The sequence below is a fragment of the Miniopterus natalensis genome, chromosome X, assembly GCF_054644295.1.
Source record: "Miniopterus natalensis isolate mMinNat1 chromosome X, mMinNat1.hap1, whole genome shotgun sequence".
NCBI classification, from domain to species: Eukaryota; Metazoa; Chordata; class Mammalia; order Chiroptera; family Miniopteridae; genus Miniopterus; species Miniopterus natalensis.
Window position 1 is genome coordinate 53,278,754 of NC_142103.1, and position 14,675 is coordinate 53,293,428.

The 14,675-nt window shown below is 43.5% G+C and overlaps 1 protein-coding gene across 1 annotated transcript; it reads right to left on the reverse strand.

Moving 5' to 3' along the window:
• Positions 1 to 11,782: 11,782 nt before the first annotated feature.
• On the reverse strand, positions 11,783 to 13,173 carry ASB12 (ankyrin repeat and SOCS box containing 12). The gene is made up of 2 exons (XM_016210181.2): positions 12,363 to 13,173; positions 11,783 to 11,916 (listed from the first exon to the last, which is right to left on the reverse strand). Exons 1-2 carry the CDS (start codon positions 13,156 to 13,158, stop codon positions 11,783 to 11,785), a joined length of 930 nt encoding a protein of 309 aa, XP_016065667.2. The 5' UTR covers positions 13,159 to 13,173.
• Between the last annotated feature and the right edge of the window lie 1,502 nt (positions 13,174 to 14,675).

Below are 14,675 nucleotides of genomic sequence, written 5' to 3' on the forward strand. Positions count from 1 at the left end.
AACCCAACAGAGTTTAGCACAAATTAAGTGCTAAGCATATGTTTGCTGAACATAAAAAACAAGACATCTTCAGGTCTAATGTCAAGTTTAGTTTCCATCGTCCATCAGTGAAGTGTGATGTTTCCACTCTCTGAGCTCTTCCTCTGTGCCGGGCCCTGTGTTTGGTGCCACACACGTAATGGTGACCTACACACAGCTTCTGGCCTAAGAGCAGCCGGTGTACTGGAGGAGGCACACAACCCATCAGATCAATGCCCTGCAGTTTCCAACTTTAGCAAAGCCCTGGAGAGTGTGGCCATCCACTGAACTGAGGAATATAGGAACAGGATTAGGAAAACATAATGATTCTGTTTAGAACATTCTGAGCTTCACTTGGCTGAAATCCCACCTTTAGGCCTTTGTACTTGCCGTTCTTTCTGCCTACAATGATTGTCCTCTGAATACTGACGTAGTTTGTGCCTCATTTCCTTCAGATGTCTACTCAAATGTCATTTTATTTTAGTGAGGCCTTCCCTGCACACTTGTAACATAAAATAGCAATCCGCATTCCTATCCCCTTCACTTTCCAATCCCTTAATTGGTCATTTTTTCTTACCTATAGCATTACCAACTTCTGGTATATTATTTTTATTGTTATTTATTTATTTTATGTTATTTATTTTTTAAATATGTCTTTATTGATTTCAGAGAGAGGAAAGGAGAGGGAGAGAGATAGAAACATCAATGATGAGAGAGTCATTGTTCAGCTGCCTCTTGCACGCCCCCTACTGGGGATGGAGCTTGCAACCTAGGCATGTGCCATAACCAGGAATCAAACTGAGATCTCCTGGATCATAGGTCGATGCTCAACTACTGAGCGATACTGGCAGGCATTTTATTGCTATTTTTAATTATCTGTTTCCCATCATGATAATGAAAGCTCCATGGGGGCTAACAGACAATGAACAAATACATAAATAAAATATATAGTATGTCAGATAGGAATAAATGGTATGGAGAAAAATAGAGCAGAAAGGGGGTACATGGAGTAGTGGTAGGAGGGTGCTGTTTTAAACAGGATAGTTAGGGTAGGCCTCACAAAAATATCTGAGGGAAGTGAGAGAGTGAACCATGAGAGTATCTGGAGAAACAGCATTCTAAGCAAATGCAAAGACCCTGAGGTAAGAACGTGGTAGAATGTTAGAGGAACAGCAAGGCAGGTAGTGCAGTTGGAGCAGAATGAGTGTAAGGGAAATTGGTAGGAGAAGGGGTCAGAGAGGACATGGAAGGCAAATGGTGTATGGCTTTGTGAGTCATTTTATTTTATTTATTTATTTATTTCAAATATCTTTATTGATTTCAGAGAGAGGAAAGGAGAAGGAGAGAGAGTCATTGATCGGCAGCCTCCTGCAAGCCCCCGACTAGGGATCGGGCCCACAACCTGGGCATGTGCCCTGACCGGGAATCAAACCCTGGTCGCCTGGATCCTAGGTTGATGCTCAACCACTGAGCCATGCCCGGCCGGGATGTGAGTCATTTTAAAGACAGACTTCGCAGGATTTTAGCTGAGGACTGACATGCTCTTGGTGAAATTTCTAGGGGGCTGTATCAGCAAAGGAGGAAGAAATGAGACCAGGAAGGAAGCTCCTATAGTTATCCAGGTGAGAGGTGATGCTGGCACAGACCAGGGTGGAGACAATGGAAGTGGTAATAAGCAGTTGAATTGTGGATGTATTTGGCAGATAGAATTGATCAGTTGGTGATGACACCAGAAGTCCACAGAAGCCTTAAGAGGGAGGGATTGGCAAAGTGAGACCAGAGCCGGGGGAGCTAGCTCTCCTAGAAACCATGGAAGACACAGTTTTTTATGAAAGATGGTGTTACCAAGAGTGTATGTGAAAGATACTGCCCAGAAGCCCAATAAGATAAAAAAAAAAAAAAAAAAAAAAAAGATGCCATTGGATGTAGATCTGGTAAGTCACTGGTGATGTGGGGAAGGCCAGTAAGAGCAGGGTTGAGGGTATACAACAGACTGCAGTAGGGTATCAAGAGAATGGTGTGTGAGACAAGAGAATATATGCAGCCTCCTTGTTCCAAAAGTTTGACTGCAAAGAGATGGTAACTAGAGGAGGCCCTGGGTTTCTGGTTTGTTTTTATTAGATGTGAGCTTGTTTATGTGCTGAGGGGGTAAATCAGTCAAGTTGAAGATGCAGGAAGCAAGAGAACTGATGAGTGGGAGGGCCTGGATAGGTGTAGGGGATGGGATGTGGAGGCCCTAGAGATGAGTTAGCCTTTGCTGGGAGGAGAGACCAAGACAAGAGGGAAGGATGGATGGATGCAATAGAGTTTGTCGTTATAGGAAGTTAAAGATGTCATATCTGAAGACCTTTACCTGCTCTGGGAGGTCAGAGGCAAAGTCCCCAAAGTGAGAGGCAAAGCAGTAGTGGGAGAGGTTCAAGGGACCTTGCTAATATTGGACACAATTTGAAATGGTTACTGCACAGAATGGACAAGTTGATAAAGTCTTAGCTGGGATGTCCCCCAGGAATGTACAGCAATCCCATTCAGTTACATGAGATACTGATTCCAAGCTATGTGACCTTGAGCAAGTTACTTAAAAAACTGAACAAGTGCCTCAGTTTCTTCATCTAAAAAGTGTTCATGAGTAAAAGAAGGCCATTGAATTAAACGAATTAGTCCATGGTTGGCAATTACTAAACACAATGCCTGGCACATAGTAAATGTTCAATGCATATTAACTCTTTAGATTTCTATGACGAATAGTTATTTCAATTTCTTCTATGTTGTTCATTAGCCTAGGTCTAAGAGAGGATGATGGCTTGATCTAAAGTTATTGTGTTACTGGGTGAAAGATTGAAGTAATTGAATTAACACAGTGTGAAAGATGGACAGAGAAGGAAGTGAATACAGGGGAGCAGGGGCAAATGGAAAGAAAGCAGAGAATCATGTGGTGTCTGAAACACAGAATCTGGCAGAGTAGGTCTCAATAAATGTCTGCTGAGTGAAAGAATGGAAGATTCTGCAGGGTCAAACTATAGGGACTAGGAATGTCACTTCTGGAAAAGTAGTCAACTCCTGCTGGGAAGGAAACCTGAATTTTCAGGTGAGGCCAAGGAAATAGTAATAAAATGAAGGGCTGATGGTGTTGTGAGAGTCAAGGAGTTGAAGGAACTTCAGGTGAAGGTACTGGAGGGGATCACTGGACTGGACCCTGCCATCTGCCCAGCCTCTGCTTTTCTACTGGGAAAAAGCAGCCTGTCGTGCAACGAGACTGGCAAAGTAGGAGCTAGCAAGTAGACTAGTGTCTGGAAGCTAATGTCTTCTGTTACTGTGGGTGGACAGAGGTCAGAAGGTAACAGGATGAAGCAGACAGTTGTTCATTTTGCATCTTGGTCAAGCAGATGGCTTGACAATGGAAAAGCAGGGTTCTCTGGAGCTAGAGAAACAATGAAGCCCCTGTGGAGTTTGGAAATAACCAGAAAAAGTAGGAAAATGGAGAGCTATCCCATATGCCCAGCCCCTCACTCTGGACTTGCCCCAGCCCCTTTAAGCTATCCCCAGTGCCTGGGACTGCCAACTTTCCCTGACTTGCCATATCACTCAGTAGTGCCAGCTCTATCACGGGGGCCAGAGCACAGGCCTCTGACAGCTAATGGGCTGCCACTCCTCTTAGTGAGAAAGAGCCCTGCACACACACTGCCCAGGTCTGTGAAAAGGAGTTAGGACTCGCCCCTCCCCCTTCCCCAGTGCTTCCATTCATACATGAGGCAGAACATGGCATGCTGGAAAAAGCCCAGGTCTAAGCAACAAGGAACCCTATGTGTTCTAGTCCTGGTTCTACCATTGCCTTACTATGTGATCTTAGATGAGTTTCTTTCCTTCTCTGGACCTTAGTTTCCACAAAAGCTGTTCACCCTACCTTATGAAGTTGTTCTAGAAGTAAATGAAATGATGGGTGCACAAATAATTTGTAAATAGTCAAATGCTCTGCACTTGTAAGAGAATGGTTAAATTAATGCTGCCAGAATAAACCCATGCAATTAATTTTGACAGAGGAGCCAAGATCCACAATGGGGAAAGGATACTCTCTTCAATAAATGGTGTTGGGAAAACTGAACAGTCACATTTAAAAGAATGAAACAGATCACTATCTTACTCATACACAAATATGAACTCAAAATGGATTAAAGGCTTGTATGTGAGACCTGAAACTATAAAACTCCTGGAAGAAAACATAGGAAATAAACTTCTTCACACTGGTCTGGGTGATGATTTTTTTGTATTTGATACCAAAAGCAGAGACAACCAAGGTAAAAATAAATAAATGGGACAGTGTCAAACTAAAAAGCCTGGGCACACAGCAAAGGAAACCATCAACAAAATTAAAAGGCAACCTACAAAGTGAGACAAAATATTTGCAAACCATATGTCTGATAAAGGAGTTAATATTCAAAATATACAAAGAACTCAGGCAACTTAATAACAACAACAAAAATCTAATCTGATTAAAAGTGGACAGAGAGCCCTGGCTGGGTGGCTCAGTTGGTTGGAACCTTGTCACATACACCAAAATGTTGTGGGTTCGATTCCAGGTCAGGGAATGCACCTGGGTTTTTGGTTCAATTCCTTGTTGGTGTATATACATGAAGCAACCAATTTCTTTTTCTCCCTTCTTTTCTCTCTAAAAATCAATAAAAACATATCCTTGGGTGAGGATTTAAAAAAATAAGCAGACAATCTGAATAGACATTTTGTCAAAGAAAACATACAGATGGCCAACAGGTATATGAAAAGATGCTTCAACATCACTAATAAACAGGAAAATGCAAGTCAAAACCACAATGAAATATCACCTCACACCTGTTAAAATGGCTATTATCAAAAAGACAAGAAACAACAAGTTCTGGTGAAGATGTGGAGAAAAGGGAACCTTTGTGCACTGTTGGTGGGGATGTAGAGTGGTGCAGCCACTATGGAAAACAGTATGGAGGTTCCTCAAAATATTAAAAATAGAACTACCATGTGATACAGCAATTCCACTTGTGGGTATTTATCCGAAGAAAATAAAAACACTAACTTGAAAAGATATATGCATCCCCATGTTCATTGAAGCATTATTTATGATAACCAAGACATGGAAGCAACCTAAGTGTCCATACAAGGATGAATGGATAAAGAAAATGTGGTATATATATACAATTCAATATTATTCAGCCATGAAAAATGAAATCTTACCATTTTCAACAACATGGATGGACCTTGAGTGCATTATGCTAAGTGAAATAAGTCAGAGAGAGAGAGACAAATAATGTACAAGCTCACTTATATATGGAATCTAAAATTTTATTAAATGACCTTATATGTACAGAGAACAGATTGGTGGTTGCCAGAGGCAAAGTAGGGGGGTGGGTGAAATGGGTGAAGAGGGTCAGAAGGTACAGACTTCTAGTTCTAAAATAAATAAGTCATGGGGATATAATTTACAATATTGTGACTATAGCTAATAATACTGTATTGAATATTTGATACTTGCTAAGAGTGTAGATCTTAAAAGTTCTCATCACACAAAAAAATTGTAACTATGGTGACAGATGTTAGACTTATTGTGATCATTTACCAATATATACAAATATCGAATCATTATGTTGTACATTTGAAACTAATATAATGTTATATGCCAATTATATCTCATTAAAGAATAGAATGCTCTCAGATTTGCCCTGGGAATTCAGAGAACCTGGATGAGAGATTAAAGATGGCGGCAGACTGAGTGGAAGCTATACTGACACTCTCCCGAGACCAAACTGGAATTACAAGTAAAATATAGAAAAAACATCCTGAATAATCACCTGCAACTGAAGACTAGCTAGAGAGCACCCTCATAACCAAGGAGGAAAAGTGGAGACCATATAAAGAGTGGTAGGAAGTGTGGAGGTGCGAGAGGGCTGGCTGGGCTCCCACAGGCAACAGCTGAAGGTCCAGAGGGATATCTCAGCTGTGGGGGGTTCCCACCGAGGACTCTGGGGCCTAAATCCCAGGCTGGGCTTCCCAGCTATGAGCACCAGAACTGAGAAAGGGGCCCACATAACATTTTACTTTGAAAAGCAGCTGGGTTTCTGTCGGCCAGGGAGAGACTACTGGAAATGCAGGAACCTTCTTAAAGAGCCAAAGAACAAAGTTTTGTGTGCAGCCACTCATCTTGGGCTCCAGCAGAGGGAGAGCAGAGTACACTAGAGCTGTGTGAAGAGAATCTAGGATTATGGGCTCTGGAGACAGGGCTCATAGGGCACCCCCCTGGATTCCTGTGCTGAGTCATTCTCCCATACTGCAGAGGCAGACCTTTACCTTCCAAGCAGCTTTTGCCTGAGGGGGAAGCAATTGCTCCACCCTGCTGGAAAACCTCTGGCCCCACCCTGTGGAGTTTCTACAGACTGAGGCTCATTAAGGGAATCAGATTAATCAGCCTCCAGGCAGAGGGAGACTTCAGGGTGCTTTGAGTCTTTGCCTGATCTACTTCTGGACCTGGGCCTTGGAAAAGCAGACTTTGGTGTGCATCTTGGTCTTGCCCAAACACACGAGCCCCAACAGAGGGGACTTGAAGCCAGGGGTTGTCGATAGCTCCAAACAGGGTACTCAAGACCAGTCACAAACAGTGTCTGACACTGGCCTGCACCACAGACCTTCCAAAAAGACTGAGAGTCCTAGTAGGCCTACCTAATACATAGGAACAAACCCAAATAGGCAGCCAAAGTGGGAAGACAAAAAAGGCCCAAATGAAAGAAAAAGAGAAGTCTCCAGAAAAAGAGCTAAATGAAACTGAGATAAGCAATCTATCAGATATAGGGTTCAGAATACTAATTGTAAGGATGCTCAACAGCATGAAAAAAGATGTGGAAAATATGAAGGAAATTAAGAATTACAGCAGAAATAAAGAATACATTGGAAGGAGTAAACAGCAGATTAGAGGAAGCTGAGGATCAGATCAGCAAATTGGAAGACAGGGTAGAAAAAAAATCACTCAGTCAGAGATCCAAGAAGAGAAAACAATTAAAAAAAAAACAGGACAGTCTAAAGGAGCTGTGGGACAACATGAAACATAACAATATTGTCATAAGAGTCCCAGAGGAAGTCAAAAGTAAGCAAGGGTTTGAAGAAATAATGGCAAAAAACTTCCCTAACCTGGTGAAGGAAAAACTCACACAAGTTTAGGAGACACAGAGAGTTCCAAGCAAGAAGAATCTAAAGAGGCCCTCACCCATACACGTCATAATTAAAATGCCAAAAATTCAAGAAAAAGAAAGAATCTTAAAGGCAGCAAGACAAAAGCAATCTGTTACCCACAAAGGAGCTCCCATAAGGCTGTCAGCTGACTTCTCATCAGAAACTCTACAGGTCAGAAGGGGATGGCATGAAGTATTCAAGGTAATGGAAAACAAGGATCTGAAACCAAGGCTACTCTATCCAGCAAGGCTATCATTCAAAATAGATGGTGAAATAGTTTCCCAGATTAAAAAAAAGGCTAAAGGTGTTTATCACCACCAAACCAGCATTGCAGGAAATGCTAAAGAGACTGCTGTAATAAGAAGAAATAGAAAGAAACATAGACATAAAGAATTAAAATAGCAATAAATAAAGACCTATCAATAATAACCTTAAGGACTTTAATGGAGAGAGCAACAGCAATACAGTCATAGTTGTGGACTTTAACACCCCACTGACTTCACTGGATAGATCTTCCAGACAAAAAGTCCACACAGAAACAGAGACTAAATGGCATACTACATCAGATGGATTTAATTGATATTTACCTAACATTTCACCCGAAAGCTGCAGAATATACATTCCTCTCAAGTGCACATGGGTCATTCTCAAAGATAAACCACAAGTTGGGACACAAAACAAGTCTCTACAAGTTCAAGAAGACTGAAATCGTATCGAACATCTCAGATCACGGGCATGAAATTAGAAATCAACTTCAATAAACACACTAGAAAACATGGAGGCTAAATGGCATGTTATTAAACAATGAATGGGTTACCAATAAGATAAAGAAAGAAATCAAAAACTTCCTGGAAACAAATGAAAATGAATACACAACAACCCCAAATCTATGGGACACAGTGAAAGCAGTCTTAAGAAGGATGTTCATAGCACTGCAGGCCTATCTCAAAAAGCAAGAAAAATTTTTAGTAAACTAACCCTGCAACTTAAAGAATTAGAAAGCTCCCCAGTGAAGGCATCCAGACCAGGGCTTTTGTTTGCTGGAGGTTTTTGGGATTTTTTACTGCTTCGATTTCATCAGTTTTTATTAGCTTAATCAGGTTTTCTGATTCCTGTTGATTCAGTTTTACATGATCTCACTCATATGTAGAATCTAATAACAAAACAGACTGAGGAATAAAATAAGTCTAGAGACACAGAAGCATGGAACAAACTGGTGAATCTCAGTGGGAAGGTAGGGGTGGGGGAGTGGGTGGGGAGAGATTAATCAAATAAGTTATATACATATGTGCATAACCCATGGACACAGACAATAGTGTGGTGAAGGCCGGGGAGGGAGGGGTGTGGATGCGGGGTGAAGGGGATCAATGGGGAGAAAAAAGGGTGATATCTGTAATACTTTCAACAATAAAGATAAATAATTACCAAAAAAAAAAATCAGAAAACATGTTCTCCATACATTCAGCAAGTCATTCCTACGACTGTGTATACCCCATTGCAAGAACTGAAATCTTCAAGTCCAAAATACCACAGTATTTAAGACCTTCTCCAATCGAGTCCCTGGCCTAGTTATTGTTCAAATACATTGAACTCGAACCAACCTTAACTGGTTATCCAAACTGCCCTGCTTTCCCCACTTCTATGTCTTTGTTCACTGAGTTCTCTCCACTAATACCTTTTCTTTCTTCTGTGCTGATTAAAACCCTTTCCACCATTCAACACCAGACCAAATACCACCTGTTCTATCATACTTTCCTTCAAGATAGAAGCTGAAGGGGATCTCTCTGGTTTCTGAAGTCCAGTAGACCATTTTGCACTTTGGATCTAGTCTTTGGGGGTCACATTTCTCAACAAAGGGAAATAATTTTACCATTGCAGGAAAGAATGCAGACTGATCAGTGTCATGTGAAGAGCAGAGCCTGCCCCAGGCTCATGGAAATGCCAGGAAGGAAGGGAGGGGGGAGGAAGGAGGAAAAGAGGGAGGGAACAAGGATGGAAGAAAATAGAAGTCAGGAGGAGACAGGGAAAGACAGAAAGAAGGATGGAGAGAAGGGGCCTAGATCACCTGAAAGGGTTAAGATTTGTCTTTTTTGGAAGCTGGTGGCTGTAGTGGAGGTTGGGTTGATGGGGAGGAATAGGTTATCATCTGGGACCAGTGCCAGTGCCGACATGAGAGTAAAGGCCCAGAGAGAGATTTCACTCCAGGAAGTGATATCACCTCTGCCTCCTCCTAACACCTCCTAGGGAAGTTTGCCCCAGAAGATTTGTCACCAGAATTTGAGATGATCCTTTCCAACCCCTGTCCTGTTGTCTGGATGGGAATGGTTAGAGTTGGGGAGTGGAAGGGACTGAGATGCCAGGCCTTGAAGTTGTCTCTGCCCACCAGCAGCACAAGCAACTGGAAATATAATAGCCAATAACATGGGCACTTAACTTAGCCAGGGTCTCATTCTGCTCATCTGGGAAATGGGGCTAAAAGTTTCAGCCCTCCCTCTCTGTCTAGAATTTGGTATGCTCCTACATCCTCCTCAAGCACACAAGTCCTTTGAAATTCCCAGAATATCCAAATGCTTTCAGGGTCAACCAGAGTATCTGTGTCCCAGATGCCACTGGGGAGGCCACCCTGGCCAGGACCATTTGAAAGTACACTTTCCCAGGGGCCTAGAGCAGATGGGGTTGGTGAAGTTGACTCCTAATCCCCAAGGGCCTTCAATAACAGGATGGGGAGGGCAAAGCCAGGAGAATTCACCTGTAAGAAGAGAGATGGGACTGTCTGCTTGGAAGTCCTCTGTCTATGCTTACAGCTTAGTCCTACAGTTCTCTTGCTCTTTGGGGATGAATAGTTGCACTGCTCTCCAAAATGCATAAAAATGAAAGCCTGCAAGCTGAGTGTGGCAGGGCCATGGAGATAGATGTCCAGTTCCCTTACCTTCCTTCTTAAACCCTCTCAGGCATTAGGAGCTAAGGAGAGTGGAGGAGGTTAGAGGTAGGAGAGGCAAGTCAGTTCAAGACCCCGTTCCCTACCTCCCTTCCCCAGTGATAGATCATGATATAGGGAGACTGTCAAGGCAGCTCGCACGAAGAGCTCTAAACATCTATAGTGTTTCCCAGGTACACATTATCTGTGCTCTCCTCCTTCATTATTTAATCTTGTGTCTTTCACTGCATATTCACATCCCCATGCAGGTATCATGCAGGAGAAATATAAGAAGGTACTGTGGAAAGATAAAGAGTTAGCAAAATGAAGATGCTTGAATCTGAATTCACTTAGTTCTCTGTGTTGGTCCTGTTTTCCTCCATCCCCTGATTTTCTCTACATCATAGGGGACTGACTGTGATTTCCAGGATCCTTCATCAATCATCTTCTGGCTAGGTTCAACCAATGAGAGGCACTGGTAGGAGGGTAGGAAAAATGGAGAAGGCAGGGTATTTAGCCTTTGCCTTTTTTGCTTCTGGTGGTGTCTGCTGTGTATATTCTATGGCTCTGACTGACATTATACTTCTAATTCTGCTGTGTGGCCCCAGCTCCTGACTCAGATCAAACTATGTCCTCCCACTGTTCCTCCATTGCTCACCTTCCCCTGATATGCCTTGTATCTCAAGGGGGCTGACCCCTGTAGGCTGTGTCTCCCAGGCTCTCATATTAGTTGACTTCCATTTTCCCCCAGTGAGAGAGACATTGGAGGCAGATTGAAGGGCAAGAATGAGGGAAAGGAGAGGGTATTCCTTCCTTTCCAATGGTTTGGGCAGCATCTCTCTTCTATGGTTCTAGCACCCATGGACAGACCTATGATTCCACTTTTCATCAGGTGACCACTGTCCCTGGACTGTGTACATACTTTCTCCCTCACCCCTTCAGCCTACAGGTGGTTTGGGGCTCCTGATGCCACTAACATCTTGGTTACCTCCCTGTCCTGCTCAAATTCTCTGCCTATCACCTATGTAACCAATTTCTTTTCTGCATTAAATTCTGTCATAAATATTTGTTAGTTTGTTTACCCAGTTTGATCTTGATTATAAACTGGACTAGTGGAAATGCAACCGATGATTTAAGGTGAGTGAATGTGGGTCTTGGTCACTTGACTCAGAATAATAGGAAATTGGGTGACAGCCCCTGAAAAAAATGTGTTGCAGCAGCCAGAGAAATATAGAGAGGTACAGGGCTGAGCAAGCTAATGCTACCCTTCCACTCAGTTAAATTCTTCAGGACCTTGCTTCTGGAACAACAAAGCTCCAAATTCTCTCAAGGATTTTGATGGGCAAGTGTGAGGCACTTAGTTTTCACTTTTTATCTTTCAGTGATCAGAACTCTTATACCTGTCAAATGCCAGACCATTACCATCCTTCCTCATGGCCAACCAGACCACTACCCCCTAATAAACAACCCCCTACACGCACACCAGGCACAACAGTAGCCAGAATTTATTTTGTTGATGATTTTATTGTGGAGGATAATACAGGAAAGCAGCTCCAAGTGAGTGGGAGGAGCTGTAGTGCCTTCAGCTATCTGGGTCCCCAGGATGTTTTGAGGATATCATGGGTTTCTGGGTAGATTGCAAAATTACATTTGGTGTTTGAGGTAGCTAATCAACACAGGGGGAATATCCAGCTGGTCAATGGCTTGTGGCTTGTTGGCCTGGCGGAAAGCTCTGCGGATAACTAAACGGACCTGTGATAGTAGTGTTCGTGGAGTGGCTGCAGCAAGGAGAAACAGGTCATGAGAAGCAATTCTCAGGGTAATTCTCCCACCCAAGGCTACATTCACTCTGCCATCACCACTGATTAAAATCAGTAGTGAGAGCCCAAAATGCTCTCTTCCTTCTAATAAATGTCCTCCACCCTCCCTTCAATGTACAGTACCAATAGGGGCACGCTGAGGCCTAGAGAGGGCATGATAAAGGCCACAAAGCAGTCATTGGCAGAGCCAGAACAAGATATTGGGCTATTTCTCTCTCTCTACCTCATCTTAGTGATCTTATTCCTAATAAGGAATACGTAACCTCTTCTCCACTGGGGCTCCAGTAGAGGTAGGAAGATGGTGTTTTCTGCAATTCACCTAAGAATGATTGACTTGAGGATAATTTGGGACCCTGGGACCTCCATACCAGGAATCCTATAGGACTGGCCTGCTTGACACTCACCTCGGGCCTGTAGCAGTAATACTGTGCCTTTATCATCTTTCCAGTCCAGGTCTAGGGGGACAGATGGAAGGTAGATGTTAGCACCAAAATCAATTAACAGCTGGATGTACTCTGGATCACAATTATGGTGGAGGCAGATTTCAAGGAGGGTGCGTGGCTGTGGGACACGAGCTAATAGGTACTGGTCAGTACAGTTGTAGTCAGGATCTGCTCCATAGAGCAAAAGCAGGCGGAAACAGTCAAGGTGTCCATAGACTGCAGCCAAAAAAAGGGGACCAGAAAATGAAGTTATGTTCGACATCCAGAATGGTAATTTAACCTTGACATTTGGATCTGCACCATGGCCTAGGAGCTCCTGCAGGATGGCAATAGCACCATCACGTGCGGCTGTGAGTATGGGAGAACAGTTGTTGTAGACACTTCCACTAGGACAGGCTCCAGCTTCCAAAAGCTCACGCACACAATCCAGATGGCCATGGCTAACGGCGGTAAAAAGTGGTGTCTGTGCTTTGACATCCAAGCTGTCAACGTCAGCGCCATGTGCCAGGAGTACCTGCAAACAACTAAGATGGCCATAAGCAGCAGCCAAGCGCAGGGGCGTCCCAGGAACACCCCAGCCACTCCTACTGTTGATGAAACGTTTGTAACGCTCTTGACGCAAAAGCTGGTCCAAGGTATAGGAATCATTTCTGTGCACTGCTTCACGGAGAGCCTGCTTCTCCCCTGTGTTGGTGTCGTCCTCCTCCTTGTCAGGCTGCAGGAGGGAGAAGATTTTGCTGATGTCCATGAAGTTCATGTTGGCTTATTAGAGCAGAACCATTCTCATTATGAGGAGGAGAATATGCCAGATCTGTGGGAGAGAGACTGATAGTCCCCATCAAAAGCCTGGATACCAGCCCTTGCCCCCCACCCTTCACCATCAGGCTCTTCACTCGTGGGTCCCCTGCTTATAACACCTACTCCACCTTATTTCAGACTGCAGAGGTGGCTGCCAAAACAGATCAGGTATTTTCACAGCTTGGTGTCTTTGCATATGCTGTTCTGCCTGCCCTTCAATCTATTTCTGGGAAGCCCTCCCCTTGCTCACGGATTCCAGAGGATCACAAGTAGACTTCAGCTATGAACTTTCTCATCACATTTCTACTTATCTGTGCTTCATTACTGTGTAAGCTCCAGGTTGAGGACCCCTGTATTCATCTTGTATTCCTCCACTCCCAGCAGAACCTATATCATGGCTGGGGATTTGGTAGCTGCATCTTCCTTAGTTAAAACTGTGTGAACTAATGAGGTGGCCCTGGTGTGGCAGTTGCTAGGCCAACAGAATCGTGCTTTGTGATGTTAAGCTCTCATCCCTGAGCATTCTCATATCAGCTCTACCTCTTAGCCTTTTAGATAAAGTCAACCTCTTCACAGTCCCCCAGATTTATGCCCCCTGCTTCAGGCAACAGAGTTGCTCAGGAAATGGATGGAGAGTGACATTTAATGATTAAATAAAGAGGTGGCATTACAAAGAACACACTTCAAGTAAAATGAAGTCAAAGAGATGGCAGGAAATAGTTGTGGTTTCCAGGGCAAGTCCTTTTCTCTGGTGACAATTGGATTCTGCCCCAGAACCACTTTTATCTAAGAGTCCCTTTGATTGCCAGCACCTCCTTAAAGCTCATGGCTTCCCCATCCCTCTGTGTCAAGCCTTTTCCCATCCTCTCTGACCCACCCAGCCTAGAACCTTGCCTCAACCCTCAACTCATCTCTCTTCATTATCCCCAGGTCCTATAAATTCACCCATGGCACAATGACTGACTCAACCTAACTCTTTGACCTTAACAGTCCTGTTTTTAGTGCTCCAAAGTCAAAGTCAACCACCTCTGTTTGTAATGTGATCAGGATAAGGTGGTAGGCTTTTCAGAGCTCAAGTCTCCCTACTTTCCCATAACCGGCAGCTGTAGTCTCAGGGCCACACAATACCTTTTATTTACTGTCCACCTCTACCCTGCTTTGTTAGCCTGGGACCTCAAGTACACACCTCAAAAAAAATTTGACATGGGTCAGTGGGATCTTTAGGCTCCCCTATCCACAACTTCATATGTGGTCTTATTATTTATTTATTTTGGGGTGCAGTTATAAGATGAGAATTTTAGAAATCAAGCAGACCTAAGCTGGCAACTTAGCACCCTCAGTTCTTAGCTGAGTAACCCTGGACAGGACTCTTCCATTCCTTGGAACTCAGTTTCCTTACCTACAAGACAGAAATGATAGTCTCTGTCTCATGAATCTGTTAAGAGGAAGAGAGCTACCATATATATATCTTTGAAG

Excerpts from the sequence above, each read along its gene's own strand:
- ASB12 (XM_016210181.2), bottom strand. The coding sequence starts at position 13,158 with ATGAACTTCATGGACATCAGCAAAATCTTCTCCCTCCTGCAGCCTGAC. Across the intron at positions 11,917-12,362 it reads ATTACTGCTACAGGCCCGAG|CCACTCCACGAACACTACTA; the intron begins GTGAGTGTCAAG and ends TCCTTGCTGCAG.